This window comes from Pholcus phalangioides, unplaced genomic scaffold (assembly GCF_987345545.1).
Source record: "Pholcus phalangioides strain wild (caught in Gottingen) unplaced genomic scaffold, Ppha-v1.0 ptg000013l_1, whole genome shotgun sequence".
Taxonomy (NCBI): domain Eukaryota; kingdom Metazoa; phylum Arthropoda; class Arachnida; order Araneae; family Pholcidae; genus Pholcus; species Pholcus phalangioides.
In genome coordinates this window covers 36751333-36766425 of record NW_028301606.1, presented here as the reverse complement: position 1 = coordinate 36766425, position 15093 = coordinate 36751333, and the positions used below count along the sequence as shown (strand labels likewise).

General features: G+C 39.9%; 1 protein-coding gene and 1 non-coding gene across 2 annotated transcripts; one reads left to right on the top strand and one right to left on the bottom strand.

The window, feature by feature from the left end:
* Positions 1-5405: 5405 nt before the first annotated feature.
* Positions 5406-14590, bottom strand: LOC149079037 (flavin-containing monooxygenase 5-like). The gene is made up of 4 exons (XM_089241300.1): positions 14283-14590; positions 10022-10210; positions 8574-9052; positions 5406-6951 (listed from the first exon to the last, which is right to left on the bottom strand). Exons 2-4 carry the CDS (start codon positions 10176-10178, stop codon positions 5965-5967), a joined length of 1623 nt encoding a protein of 540 aa, XP_089097426.1. The 5' UTR covers positions 10179-10210; positions 14283-14590; the 3' UTR covers positions 5406-5964.
* On the top strand, positions 11299-11372 carry TRNAS-GGA (transfer RNA serine (anticodon GGA)). Its single transcript has one exon. It is a non-coding gene; the product is annotated as a tRNA-Ser (tRNA).
* Positions 14591-15093: the final 503 nt, after the last annotated feature.

Genomic DNA, 15093 nt, shown 5'->3' with positions numbered 1-15093 from the left:
TCTGCAAAATTCGTTTAAATTTAACTTAATTTAAACATGACCAGGACCATTTCATTTTTACCCGAACTTGACAACTTTCTTTTTACACATGCACTTTTAATTCACACATACTCTCTTGTCTTTCCCTTCACACGTAGTCCCCGTGGCTACAGTTTGTAAGCCCGCAGATGGTTCCCTTGAACCAGGCCCGGGAGGAAAAGTTTAATTCTGGTCTGGTCTGATCGTTACAATCGATCATTTACAATTTTTTTAAAACTAAAAACGCTGAGTATCTATGAATTTCCACAAAGTTGGGTGGTGGTATGAGATGACTAAGAACCTCACTTCAGTGACGCCGAAGACACACTTGTCCATTTTGAGGGTGACGTTCGCATCATGGAACCGTCGAAGAACTTCTCTGAGACGTCTGCCATGTTCTTCTTGAGTAACTCCCCACACTAAAGTGTCGTCACGGCTGGGATACCCTGAAGTTCTGCAATGTCTCGTTGAAAAATTTCTGGAGCTGAAGAAATTCCAAACGGAAGTCTCAAGAAACGGAACCTTCCAAAAAGCGTGATAAAAGTCGTCAACTTTCGAGACTTCTCTGCCAATTTCTTCTGCCAAAACCCTGTATTGGCGTCCAGCTTGGAAAAGATCCTGGCTTCTGGGGGTATCTGGCTCAACAGATGATCAACGGAAAATTTTCATGTTGAACGCTGTTGTTCAATTTGGTCAGATCGACACAGAGTCTGATATCTCCATTTTGTTTTGCTGCTAACACCAACCATTCACTCGGTTCCGTCACCGATTCGATTATTCCGTCCTTCAACATCGCACAGTCTTACTTTATCCATTAATGGATAGGAACTCGCCTTGGAACGTGAACTGCAAAGGGCACGGCACCGGGCTTCAGCTTGATTTCATATTCTCCCTTCAGTTCTCCAAGCCCATCGAAAAATTCGTGCAAATTCTTTTCCGAGTCGACTTGAGTTAGGCTGTGAGCCATCACTTCATTGAGTCGTCGAATCAACTTCAGTTGGACGCAATGTTCTCTTGACAATAGTGGACGATCGGGTCCCTTGATCACATAGACTTTTGCCGACGTAGAGGCTGACTTGCAAGTCAGCTGGCACTCGAAAATTCCTTTGACGTTAAAGTTCGATGCACCGGGACTCGAAAGATTCCGGTCAGGAGGCTTGAGTTTCGGAAAAATCTGTTTTGCATTAAATACATAAAAAATGCCCAGAGAACTGTACTAGTACGACCCATAGTTTTCGAGAAAAATACGAAAGAAAAATATGACGTCATATCCGGTGCAAAGAAAAAAATCTTTGTTGGGTCTCTTTATTTACCAGGCAAACGACAGGGACAGTGGCTGGAAGACACAGACTTCCGCATTGCCAGAGTAGGGACATACGCATCTGTCGTGAATGCGGGTCCAAGTGTGACTGCACCTGCCCAAACTCCTGAGGGGTGGCTTACCCTTGAAGAGACGGTTGGTGATTTTAATTACGCATAATAATCAGTTTATGACTTTCTACCATAAAGGAGTCTATACACTTTCTCGAAATCCTCTGAGGAAAAATTGATCAGGACGTTCGGTCGAGCTTTCCGGATTCGGTCTGAATACCCCCCTCCTCCACACATGCTCTGGAATACCTTTTAGTTCGTTGGTGAGTGATGTAAGCGAGAAATTTCCGGCTCATGTGTTGACTGAACCGCGGTTTCAATCAAACTTAATTAACTTAATTGACGCAACGCCACACACACACACACTCCGGTCGGCCTGCAGACTGCGCGGTTATTCAGAATCGTTTTTTGATCAGGTGATTTTCTCATCATGCAGCCTGAATAGTCCATGAAATCTGCACAGTTTTCCACCACGCACACACGTTCCGGAAATACCGAAGGCCAGGACTGCACAGTTTTTCCGCCGAGGATTTCCTAAACGTGTATCGGTAATACCAGCTATAGAAGAAGGTCTCCGCAAGAAGCTTCTGACGTCAGTGAAGAACGTCATCTCATCTATAGCCATTGGATATACTACAAATTGGGTGAAGATGGCGCATGCGTCGCCCTACTCTATCCAATAGCTATAGGTGAGATGGCCTTCAGAGAGAGTGACATCATGAACTTCGTGCCGAGGCCTTGTTTTATAGGGGGGGGGGGGGTGTTGGTATGAGCTCCTTAACACACACACACATATATATATATATACAAGATATACGGAAGACTGGATGTTGTGAAGATATTTATTATTTGACATGTTAATTTTTTAAGGAAGGAAAAAAACTCATTACCGGGAGTCGAACCTGGGTCCCTCGATTGCCGGACGAGTGCTCTGACCACTAAGCTACTTTAGCTTAGTGGTCAGAGCTTAGTGGACTCCCGGTAGAGGCAGAGATGAGTTTTTTCCTTCCTTAAAAAATTAACATCTCAAATAATAAATATCTTCACAACATCCAGTCTTCTGTATACCTTGTATTAACAAGTGGAGAGCGACATTCATGTCATATATATATATACATTTCACCAATGATCAATTTTTTAAGAGTTTTTCATCTTAGACTGATTTTTGAATTTTCTTCTGGAAGTGGTCTGCCACACAGGACACAAAAACCCCCCTACAACATTCCCAGCTCCGACGTCACTGAACATGAACGATTGTACGTTGATGCCATGTTATGTTACCGAAAAGCACTTGATATTTATTCTGCCATCAGTTAAAACAAAGTGAAGCTAGAAAGACACGTGAGTTTCTCATTTGACATGTCTGGCATGATTACTGATAATGAATTTCAGGAAACAGATGTTTTAATGGACTAAAAGTTGATTTGGGACTTTTCTAGGAAAAAAAATGTTGATTTCGGAACATAACCGTATATGAATTTCCTGAAACGTAATTTCAACTAGTACTTGTGACAATTTTCAATCAGTTGAAAACAAAAAAAAAAAAAACTCAGTTGAGAGAGTCCTTAGAGAAAATCTGTTTTTTTTGTTCCTCGTGAAATAATCAATGAGACAACACGGGAACAAAAATTATTGATTTTTATTTTTTTTACCACAAATACAACTAAAATATAGTTTGTATAATCGAAATTTTATAATCAATAAATTGATCGGAAATAGGGAATAAGTGTTAAATTCATACGAGCATTAATATAATGCATTGCAAAAATGCACATAGGATTAATAAAAAAATGATGGACACACAGTGTTCAATTTTTACGGTGTAATTACGGATAAAAATCTCGTTTCAATCTGAAGAGATATAATTGAGAAATATGCAGGTATTAGACAGAGAGGTAATTTGTTATATCAGTGGTTTTCAAACTTCTATCACCCGTCGCTCCATTGCCCAATTTTTAGTTTATCTGCGACTCTCCAGAACAATTTGTTAGATGTTTTCGCACCTATAAGAGCCGCTTCAAAGTGCATAAATAGGCATACAAACTAATACCTGCAGTTGGCCACGACGTTCCGAATATATAGAGACTCACTTCAGCCTGTAACTACACAAGCTTGAATGTAATTTATTTTTCATAGCAATTTATACTTCAATAATTGTGCAGTATGCCTGTCCAATGAATTCGTAAGTGGTTTAAAACTTAAAGAAATTGTGATATTTGGATGCAGTTTGCGAAAAATATTCTCAGGAGGAAGAGGGGATTTTTTTGGTACAGCGGGAAAACATCAAATAAGTTCAAATGTATGTCAATAGAAAGCAAATCACAATGTTTTACCTGAATTTTCCTTCGGACCCTTCTACAGGGTGATCAGCGAATAAGCCCTTATTTCAAAATTAAATGTCTCTACAACAAAGATAAATAGAATTATGCGGTAAACGGTACGTTTATTAGCAAAACTGTGAGAATGTTGTACAGAAATTTCAAAAATTAATTTTTTTAAAAAATTTTTAAAATTTAAAAAAATAAAACAAAACTGGAGATTTTGAGGTTCCGAAAATCCTCATTTGTGTGAAGAGAAACCACTGCATTCGCCTAAAGTTACTGCATGGGCTGCGGTATGCGCCATGTGTGCTGACAAATTGTTCCAAAATTGTAACGTAACGTTCAGTAGTAATCGTTTCTTGCACGAAGAAGGGGCCGATAATGCCTCTGGCGCATACCGCAGCCCATGCAGTAACTTTAGGCGAATGCAGTGGTTTCTCTTCACACAAATGAGGATTTTCGGAACCCCAAAATCTCCTGTTTTTTTTTTCTAATTTTTAAAAATTAAAAAAAACTACATTTTCGAAATTTCTGTACAACATTCTTACAGTTTTGCTAATAAACGTACCGTTTACCGCATAATTCTATTAATCTTTGTTGTAGAGATATTTAATTTTGAAATAAGGGCTTATTCGCTGATCACCCTGTATGTACAAAACGCTCGCAAAGCTTCAGTTGCGACTCGTGCTGAGGTGAAACAACTTCACGATAGCGCTTTATCCACCAATGAAAACTTTATGTAGGCTCCCGTAACAGGAACCCTCAGAAATGAGCTGTTAATCATACTCTTCCATTTATTCGACTCTAATTTGCATATTTTCAGTGATTCCATTTTGTGCAGTGCTCTCCATCGACAAAAATTGACCTATTTTTTTTTTCTATACCAAAAAAAAAAAAAAAAATCCTCTTCGTGAGAATAACTTTTAAGCAAACCGAATTGAAATTTAAAAATTTCTTTAATTTTTATGAATTTTTAAGCTACTCACATGTTTACGGAATAAACAATGTTTTTAGTACAAAATTGTGAGGACTAATTAAATTATTTTTCGGTGGTTTTCTGTACTGGTAATAACAGAAAATGCTTGCATTCCTAAAGTGTTGTAAGACGTCCCGTATTTCAGAGGAAAGATCTAGTATTTGACCCGTATTTTAGTTTCAAGAGAAAGGATTAACAAATGTATCTTCTGAATATTTTCCTAGGATGCCACAAAATTATCCGCTTATTGCTGGTTGCTGCGAGACACGAAGGTAATTTTAAGCGAAGATACTATCATACGAGCAATTTAAGTACTGGGAGTATACTGAAAGTTTATTTATGTTGAAGTGGTGCCATCTGTTGTAGAAAATTGCTAACAAATTTCAACGAACGCCCCGAATTAGATGAGTGGTTAAATATATCTCAGAAGGTGTCATCTATCTTTTAAGTACACCCGGAACGTCGACAAAAGTATGTGGCGTGATTTTGGAATCAGACTTAGATGGCCGTCATCCTGAATTTGAAAAAGGGTTTCCACAGCACAAATTTTCCGATTTCCGTCCGATATAAGGAGAAACTTGATTCCCGACATTTCGCCCTCCAGTATGTCTATTCCCTTGTGCATTTCGTCACCGGACGTTTCGCCCCGACTGTCATTCGCACGCGAAGGCATCTATGGGAGGGTGGGTGTGGGGGGGGGGGGGGGTTGGCAAGCGAAAAGCAATAATTCATGAAATCTACGGAGCTTCTATATGATAGTATTGCAACACATCTATATGATAATGTTGCAACAACAAATTCAAGAAAACTTCGTCTGAAAACGGATAAAACAGGAACATATTTTCAAAAATGTCGAGGTGGAGGGGAAAAAAAATTGAAAAACGGAACCACCGTGGAAAATACGGGATAAAATGCGGGACATATGGTCACTATGATGTGAATTTTTTAGTCATTTGTAAAATCACCCCTCCCAACAGCGAGATTTAGATCCGCTCCTGCTCGTACGGTCTCTAACTCGTTTAATCACTCACTCAGCCATTCACATGTTCACTCATACGGTCACTCATCTACTCACTTGGTCACTCACTAATATGATCACTCACCGACTAAATTGTTCATTCACTAATATGGTCATTCACCCACTCACTTGATCACTCATGCCGTCACTTACTCATTCATGCAATCATTCACTCGATAGCTCACTTACTCAGTTTGGGCGAAACGTCCCGGGGTGAAATGTTGGAGGCGACTTTTCTAGATTCTTTTTCGCCTATGCTGTTAATTATTGTTGGAAAATACGGTAATCCAGAAGATAAATACAAGTAAAGCCAGCAATAACTTCACTATGAAACCTTTGAGGAACCTCTTTTTGTTGGTGCCACGACCTCTGCGAAGAGGAAAGACAATACGCTCTTTACTGGTAAGAATTGCCTTTCTGGCTCCCGGCCAAGCATGTGGCCCTTCCAACCTATACTGGTAAGGCAGCGACGGCCCGGTCAAAAGAGCCGAAAATAGTTTCGGATCCGTGAACATATATTTCACGAAATTCGGTCTGGTGCCGAACATCGAACATATTTCATCGAGATATCGTACGAAATGGACACTCGTCGTGCATCTGTCGATCACCCTGTACCTCTGCGAATTCTTCTCGAAAACCTTCTTCACTTCGGCTAACATTTTCCCCGGAGTTGGAAACCTAACCTTGCGGTTGAATATTTGTGCTGCTAAACGGCATTGGGCCTCACTAACAGGAAAACCCGGTCCGTACGGTAAGACAAATCCAATCAAACACAGAGTTGGATGAGGTAGTTGCGCAGGATACATGCATTTCCAGAGATTCAGACAATCGCCGTCTTTCTGGAGGATACCGTCAGCCAATACTGGGAACTTCCACTGGTAACCTGTGGCGAATATAACCGTGTCGACTGCGGTGACGTCGTTTTCTCCTTCGAAAATGACGCCGTTTTCAGTGAAAGTCTTGATGTTCCCTTTGACCGTAACGGCTCCCATAGCGATCTGGGAGGGAAGAGTGTCGCTGACGACTGGGTACTGCTCGTGGATGCGATGCGGAGGTTTCAGGCCGTACAGAGAATGACTGAAGGTCTGCATCTCGAGGAACAGTCGAAAGCCCCAGTGTCGGATAATCCAGGGAAGGCAGCTGTACATAGCGGCGAACCAACGCCTAATGAAAAAGCAGTCAAAGGGTAAACCATAAGGTCCCAGTCTTGGCAGCACCCAAGCTCCACTCCTTGTGCTGAGATACATCTGCAAGAAAAATTGATGAACACATACTATAAAACGATCATCATTCATGAAATACAAATAAAACGAATAAATCTCTAAATGCGCACGCGCGGAGTCGGTCTTCAACGTATAAAAAATTTTGGGTCAAATTTTCCCTGAAGCCCGTGGGCCAAAAGTATGGCTATACTGTGTAATTTAGAATTGTAAGATGGTCCATATACTCCAAAGGTGGTCAACGTTTAAAAGAGTATGTGCATGCTTCATTGGTTTGCAAACGTGATGCAAGCCACTTGAGTTATCTGAAACTGTGCAGTGGATCACTCAAGCGATGGGGGGAACTGTTCCGCTGGTAACTTTAGTGATGTAGAACTATACTGTGGGCCACTTACGTGCTTTGTATTTAACAGTTCACCTAATTATGCCGATAGTCACTTAAGTGATGTGGGGCTGTGCCGGGATCATTCAAGTGATTTGTGAATATGCCGAGGGTCCCTTTAGTGATTTGGAAATGTTAAGCGGGTGGCACTTAGGCACTGTGGTAGCTGCGCTGCGGTTCACCTAATTAAATTTGCAATTTAATTTGTTTGTGTATGTGTGTCTGAAACTGTTTCGCTCATTCTTTCAACGATTCTGGAATTATTTCTTTCTGAAATTATATCAAAAGTGTTGTGGGAATAATTCTGCAAATTTCTTTCATAAGGGTGTTTTTGAGCAATTCTGTAATTATGTTTACTTAATGCAAACACTGATTTCTCACTCCCCAAATGCATGAAATTAAAGGATCTCCAAAAGTGTTCGGACACCGAGCCACACGATTTCGTAATGATGTCGCTGTTAATGTATCAAAAGTATCTGATAACTATATACAGGGTTTCCCATAAATTAGTAAACAGTTAAAAAATTCGTAAAAATTGAAAGAATTAGTGTATTTGCATCCGGTTTGCGAGAAAGTCATGCTCACGAAGGGGGATCCTTTTTTTTTGGTATAGGGGGAAAACTTATACTAACTTTATACTAACCAATAGTGCTTAATCCATCAATGATCAACATCACAAAGAAAACCTTATGTGAACGCCAATAACCGAAAATTCAGAACTGAGCTGTTAATCGTACAAACTGCACTTTATAGAAATGTAATTGGCATATTTTCAGTGATTTTCTCTCGTGCACCCACAAAAATTTGGACTTGGATCCCTTCCGTGAGAATAATTTTTTCGCAAACCACATTCATATGTAACGAAAGACGTCACTCTCCCCCCTTGCTAATACGACAGATACAGGAACCTGGCTAAGTGAGGAGATATCGATGTTTCAGGAAAGGAAAATTCGTCTCTGCCCTCACGGCGACATCGATATCTCCTCTCATAGCCAGGTTCTTGTATATGTCACATTCATACATACCAATTTCTTCATTTTTTATGAATTTTTAACGGTTCACGAATTTATTGGGCACCCTGTTATCAGTGGCTAGCGAGCTTTAATGTGTTGTGTGTGAGAGAAAAAAAATTCTGATTTAATCCCCCCTTTAAATGTTAAGTAATTATTCTCTCCAAATTGTCTGCGGGGAAAAAAGCTCCGAGAGCCACATTTAGTTTATGTGCTATGCGTTGAAGACCCACTGCACCAACGGAGTTTCCTCTCACTTTTTTGCAGACGGAACTGATTTCAGTGGCTGCATCGGCTCCAGAGCATCCCAGTCCAACGACAACAACACGTTCCCCTTTAAAGCTCTCGAAAGTCTTGAGTGATTTCGTATGCATAATTCTGCCGGCGAATCTCTCCTGGTTCGGGAAGCTCGGCACGTTGGGATAAACGAACTGGCCGGTGCAGACCATGACTCCGTCGTAAGTGTCTGTGTCGACTTGACCGCTTTGAAGGTCCTTTACCGTGACCGACCACTTCCCGGTTTGGTCGTAGTCTTTTGCCTTTTCGATGAGGAGAACCTCGTGTTTGTAGTGAACGTGTCTCAACAAGTCGAATGTTTTGCAGTAATCGGTCACCAGGGAATAAATCGTATCGTGTGACATGTAGTTCGGCGTGTCTTTCGGCGGAGGAAAATCGCTTATCGACGACATCTCCTTGCTGTTGTTGGCTACTGTAAGTCTCGTGACGGATGCTAGACCTAGAGAGAAGAGATGAAATATAAATTGACATTTTTTTGAACATTGAAGGACCGGGTACACCACCCCTCTTCACATCTCGGAGAGATATCGAAGCGTTCCCTATGCATAGGTGAATCCGGAAACTTATTCAATAGCAGAAATCATATTCATAAAATCCTTAAGAACTCGTAATCATTGTCAACCTCGTTAATGATAGTAATTAATTATCCGTTAAATCTAGAAATCATGTGCTATATAGCTTGCAAAGTATATTCATTGCATCATTTTATTCAAGTTCTCTTGATTGATGCCACTTGTCGTGGTCAATGAAATGGGCCACTCGGACATCTGTTGAATTGTTGTTGCCACTTCTACTTGTTGAGTTCTTCAACTGTTTTTATTGATTGTGTGATTTTAACCCTCTGTAGCTCCGGGATCGGCATCGCAAATATTACATCTTTCCTCTGTATATTCTGATAATCGCTAAAAGGCTTATACTTCCCATTTAAAGAGTGACGATGCCCCCCTGGAGATGCTTCTCCTACCATGCAACTGTTGTTGGTTGAGTTCAGGAAATCTTATGCGCTTTTTGAGGCGTAGAAAATCCAATGGGCTATCCAGTGCCCGATTTAGCCATGTGATGTTCGGAAAAATTAACAGTGTAAACAAACACGTTGAAAAAGTGTTTATTCTATATTTTATTTTATTTTGGGATTATATTTGACAGAAGATATATGAAAGATGAGAAATTTTGAATTAAGGAACCACCCTAATGCGTAACCCTTCGGCAGTTACGCATATTCCCAAAAATCCTTCTGAAACGGGCATACATTTTCACCAAAATCCTTCGAAAAATTCTTGCCTGCTGAGGCAAGACGATGCCTTCGCCCACCCGTCAACAGTAGGGGGCCGGATTTTTACTGATTAGAAGTCCTCCCACCGCAACAAAAAACTCGTGACACCAGAGTTTTCAAAAACTTCAAACTTACCATCTACATCATCTTCGTGGTATCGCCATGTTCCGCCAAAATGTCCCGTTTTCTCGAAACAGATCGGTTCGATATCCTCTTCTTCAAGACTCTTGATGGCGCACAACCCGCTAACGCCTGCACCAACCACAGCAACTCTTTTCCTCTGTTCCTTCATGATACTTATCAAAGCCTGGGGTGAAATCAAATCTATGGGAATATATGAAAAGGGGCATATAAGTCATAATCGCAGTGCGTTTTAATGAGTAAGTATCTTATAATAAAACATTTTGAATTTGAATGAGTATTTTATAACAAAAATTGTACGAGGACAAATTACATCTGCGGTTGTGTCTTTTCAATAGAATATAAAAATATTTCACCACCCGTAGCAGCTGAAAGTCTGCCTTTTATCGTAATCAGTATATTTAATATGTTTTGGAAGAGGGCTTTTAATGTGTAGATCGTAAAAAATTGCATTTTATGAGATAGGTGTTTCGATTTTTTTTTCTTCAAGGAATGGACTTATACTGCTTCTTCCTTTTAAGAGGAGTCTACATTCGCCTTTTATGCATTGCCCTTGAGACGTTCACTGAAGATGTGTTTCCATCAATGTGTGCGGAAGTCACGGAATATTTTATTGTGGCTTAAACATCGAGTAATAGATGGACGTGAAACTTGGGAGGACCCACGAACGAGCAGGTACATCAGAGACTTGAGTTGCGCCTCTTGGATTTTGTACAGCCATGACTGTGACGCTAAGATCGCAACCGGGCTGTACGGGAGGGAGGGCAGAGAAAAATGAAAACGAGTGACAATAGAATAGTCACAACTTGGCTACTAAACCCCTAAGCTTACTATTTCTCTTCTAACGAAGATGCTTTTCTGACGTTTTGCCGCCTGAACTAACGCGAATACAGATTCAATTAACAAACATTTTTGGTGATATGGATGCATATCCTAACCTAACATAGTCGCGTTATGAGCTGCATTTTCACACCAATCATCATCAGAATTACTCAAGGATGACGTCACTCCCCGTTACCATACGAAGGTTTTAAACAACTGGCTGTTGCGAAGATATATTTCGGAAAGAGAGAAAATTCAACTGCCCCTGCGGGGAATCGGACCCACATCCTTTCACTTTCCGGGTGAACGCCCTAGACCACTAGACTACAGAGGCACAGAATCTCTCAATCTTTCCTTGGAGCTCGTGTACACTGTAAGGGACCGTACATGGAGGGCCGGACCAGACTCAGGCCAAGCTCATAACACAAGGAAAGATTGCGAGATTCTGTGCCTCTGTAGTCTAGTGGTCTAGGGCGTTCACCCGGAAAGTGAAAGGACGTGGGTTCGATTCCCCGCAGGGGCAGTTGAATTTTCTCTCTTTCCGAAATATATCTTCGCAACAGCCAGTTGTTAAAAACCTTCGTATTAGAATTACTGTCGCTTCAGCCCGATTAACTCATGACTCATCTTTTCCCAGATGGACTTCCATTTTTCTTTCTGATATTTTTCGTTTCATGCAAAATGAAGGATGCAGCTAATGAGAAAATTCATTAAAAAAAGAGGGAGGGGCTATGTTTTCCTAATTTTTTTTTCAGAGCAAGCCTCTTAGCATCAAACTGAACAGTCTGGACATCCTTGCGGCAAAGTTGGAGGAAAGTTAGAAAAGAACACCGTTAAATACCGAGAAACCGTTTTACCTCAAGTTCAGCTTTGTAGAGAGTTCAATTTAACGCCCAGCGTCGTGTGTAACCTATGGAAACAGTTCCAGGATACCGGATCCATCTAGAGAAAGCCTGGGCAAGGTCGTCCAAGAGCCACGACGGGCAGAGAGGATCGCCATTTGTCGATTATAGCTAGGTGTAACAGGAGTGCTACAGCTTCTCAGCTCTCTCGTGACTTGTATGCAGCCACAGGAACCCGTGTATCAAGAGTGACTGTTTCCAAAAGACTTCATGAGAGAGGGTTGTTTGCAAGAAGACCTGCTGTTTGCGTCCCGCTCACTTCTACGGACAGGAGAATCCGTTTATCATGGTGCAGAGAGCATAGAAATTGGAGCATGGATCAATAGGCGACCGTTCTCTTCACTGATGAGTGCCGGTTCAGCCTAAGCACCGATTCTCGCCGTACGTTCATATGGAGAGAATCAGGGACCCGCTACCTACCCTCTAATGTCCGCGAAATCGACCATTATGGCGGAGGAGGTTTAATGGTCTGGGCAGGCATCATGTTGGATGGCCGCACACCTCTCCATGTCTTTGAAAGAGGCACTGTGACTGGTGTGAGGTATAGGGATGAGGTCTTGGAGCCCCATGTTCGCCTTTTCAGGGGTGCAGTTGGCCCTGAGTTCATTTTAATGGACGATAACGCGAGGCCACATAGAGCTCTTCTGCTCGACGATTTTCTAGAGAGTGAGGATATTCGCCGGTTGGATTGGCCAGCCAGATCTCCAGACCTTAACCCTGTAGAGCATGTCTGGGACGCTCTGGGGGGGGGGGGGCAATTGCAACTTGCAACTCGCAACCCCACCCCGGGAACCATCCAGGGAATGAAGGAATGAAAACAACGTTGCTGAACGAGTGGGACAAATTGCCACAGGAAATGATAAACTGCCTTATTTCAAGTATGAAATCACGCTGCGAGACCTGTATATCTGTAAGAGGGGACCATACCCCCTATTAACCCATTTATTTGTTTAATATAACCTAACATAACCATAAATCACCTAACATAACCATAAATAACCTAACATAACCATAAATAACCTAACACAACCTATATAATCTATATACTATAACCTATAACATAAATAACCATAATGACCATAACCCATTTTGTTTGTTTATTCTGCAACCGCTGTTTCATACCTTCCGACTCCAACGAGTGTTACGCACGATCATGCGTGTGTATTACAATTATTGAATGGTTATTTGTTTTGTATTGTATCAATGTATGTACATATCAAATTTCATTAAAATCGGTACAGTAGTTCTAGGGATAATCGACCAAGTCTGCAAATTCTCTTAATTTCTTACACCAGTGTAGCTTATCAGTTGTCAGTAAAAGGGTCATCGAGAGACCACAATTTCTTCATCGGGCTTCAACCATAAAAAAAAATCATAACAATGAAATCATCACATTCCTTTTTAAAATGTTCTAAAATTCTCGATGATTTCATCATCATAAAAATCATCATATTTAGCTGAATTTTATAATCACGTGTATTTGAATACATTGAATTGAATCCGAGTAGTGGCTTATGGTTTAGCTGCAATGTCTATAATTTATATACATTACTTTTGCATCATTCTTCAACCGTTATACGTATAAAGTAATTACATTTAACAAAATGAATGCGATATTTTTTGCAATAAATATGGAAAAAATCATTTTTAATAATATTCTATAACTCATTTCAAAAATAATGTAATGCTACTCAAAAAAATTTTACAAAATTATAGATTATTTAATTATTAATTTATGCACACGCGAATGAATAGTCATATAAATTATAATTTGATTTACAATATGACGACAACGTCTCCTCATATGCAATGAATAAAGTTTAGACATTTTTACGCAATGAAATGATAACCTCCAGATTATTATTTTAAATTAAAAATACTTTTTCAAATTTCATTTTGAAAAATGGAAAAACAATTTTCATATTCCAAGATGAAAAGCAATAAAAAAAAATTCTTTATCAAAAATTGAACGAAAATTTCCTTGCCTCTAGTTTTTATAAATACGGAAAAAGTAGAAAGAACGTTTGCTATGGGCAGTAAATATATTTTATTATTTTTTGCGTTTTCCCCACAAAAAAATACTATTGGAATTTTTTGTGAAGAAAATGCCGCTCTTGTTAATCATAAATAGGGTTGCTTTTCTCTAATAGCAATAAGTTAATAGATGGAATAGCTTACCCCGGAGGTAGTAAATGCTAACACAATTGACACGTTTAAAAAGAAACATGTTGAGATAAATCGAGAATCTTTATATAAGAATCCATGCTTAGAATAAGACAACCATAAGTATTCTTTATGGGCATTGTATAATATTTTATCATGCATATATATATTGTTTCTAGTTTTTGTAATTGCATTTTTAATTGGGTTGCTGTATTTTCGAAATATATGACATCCATATTTGTTATGGGCATCTTTTTCTCAGTCACTTTGTTGGACATTTTGCCTGTTGTGCCTATTGTTTTCTTTCGGAAAGGCTTCTAGTTGTTTGTACGAATTCAATTCGAGCGACTTAAGTTGCAAAAACTTACCTTGACTTGCGGTCCAAAAAATGGCTCGGGGATCCGTGATGACAGCCACCTCGTTGGGCAATTTGCCTGTTGTGGCGTTGTATTTGTATTGTATATAACACTAAGGCTGTATCCCTTTATTTGAATATTCGTCGTTATACGAAAGTGAAGATGTAAAAATCACAGCGGGTTGTTACTGTTTTACATTGACAAAAGACGCGCTCTCAAAAAAGACAAGTAAGAAACGGCATCTTCTCTGTCAAGGAGGACAACTCTTGGCGAACACTTGAGGAATGGAAGAAGATCACACTGCTAAGCAAACACGAGGATTGGTATCGAAACTTATAACGGCAGATGCAGTCTCGCCAATGCGACCTCTGCTTTTCTCTGTCTCGAATCAAAAAATGATCGATCTATTCCAAGAAATAAAGTTCAAAGCATCACGTTTTCCGTGAAATAGGACTTTCTGTGAGTTGATCGTTTCTGCAGTAAGAAATGTAGTGTAGAAGTGTCGATATTGAGCAAACCGCACAGTCAATAAAGTTGTATAAACAGTCATAAAGTAGTTTTGATAAATTAGTTTACAACAGGGCTGAACAAATCTCAAAAAATTTACATGCCCACTCGGGCATGCGAGTTGAAATAATAGATGACCGAATCAAAATTTAATCACTGAAATTACTTGGAAAAAAAAATTAAAATAAAATTGATTAATTTGCATATCCAAATTCGTGTAAAAATATTTCAGAGGGCATTATAGTGTCGAATTCAAAAACCGGGCCTTGTAAAATTTAGTCTTCAGTGTTCTCCAACTTATTTTTTTTTCTCATTG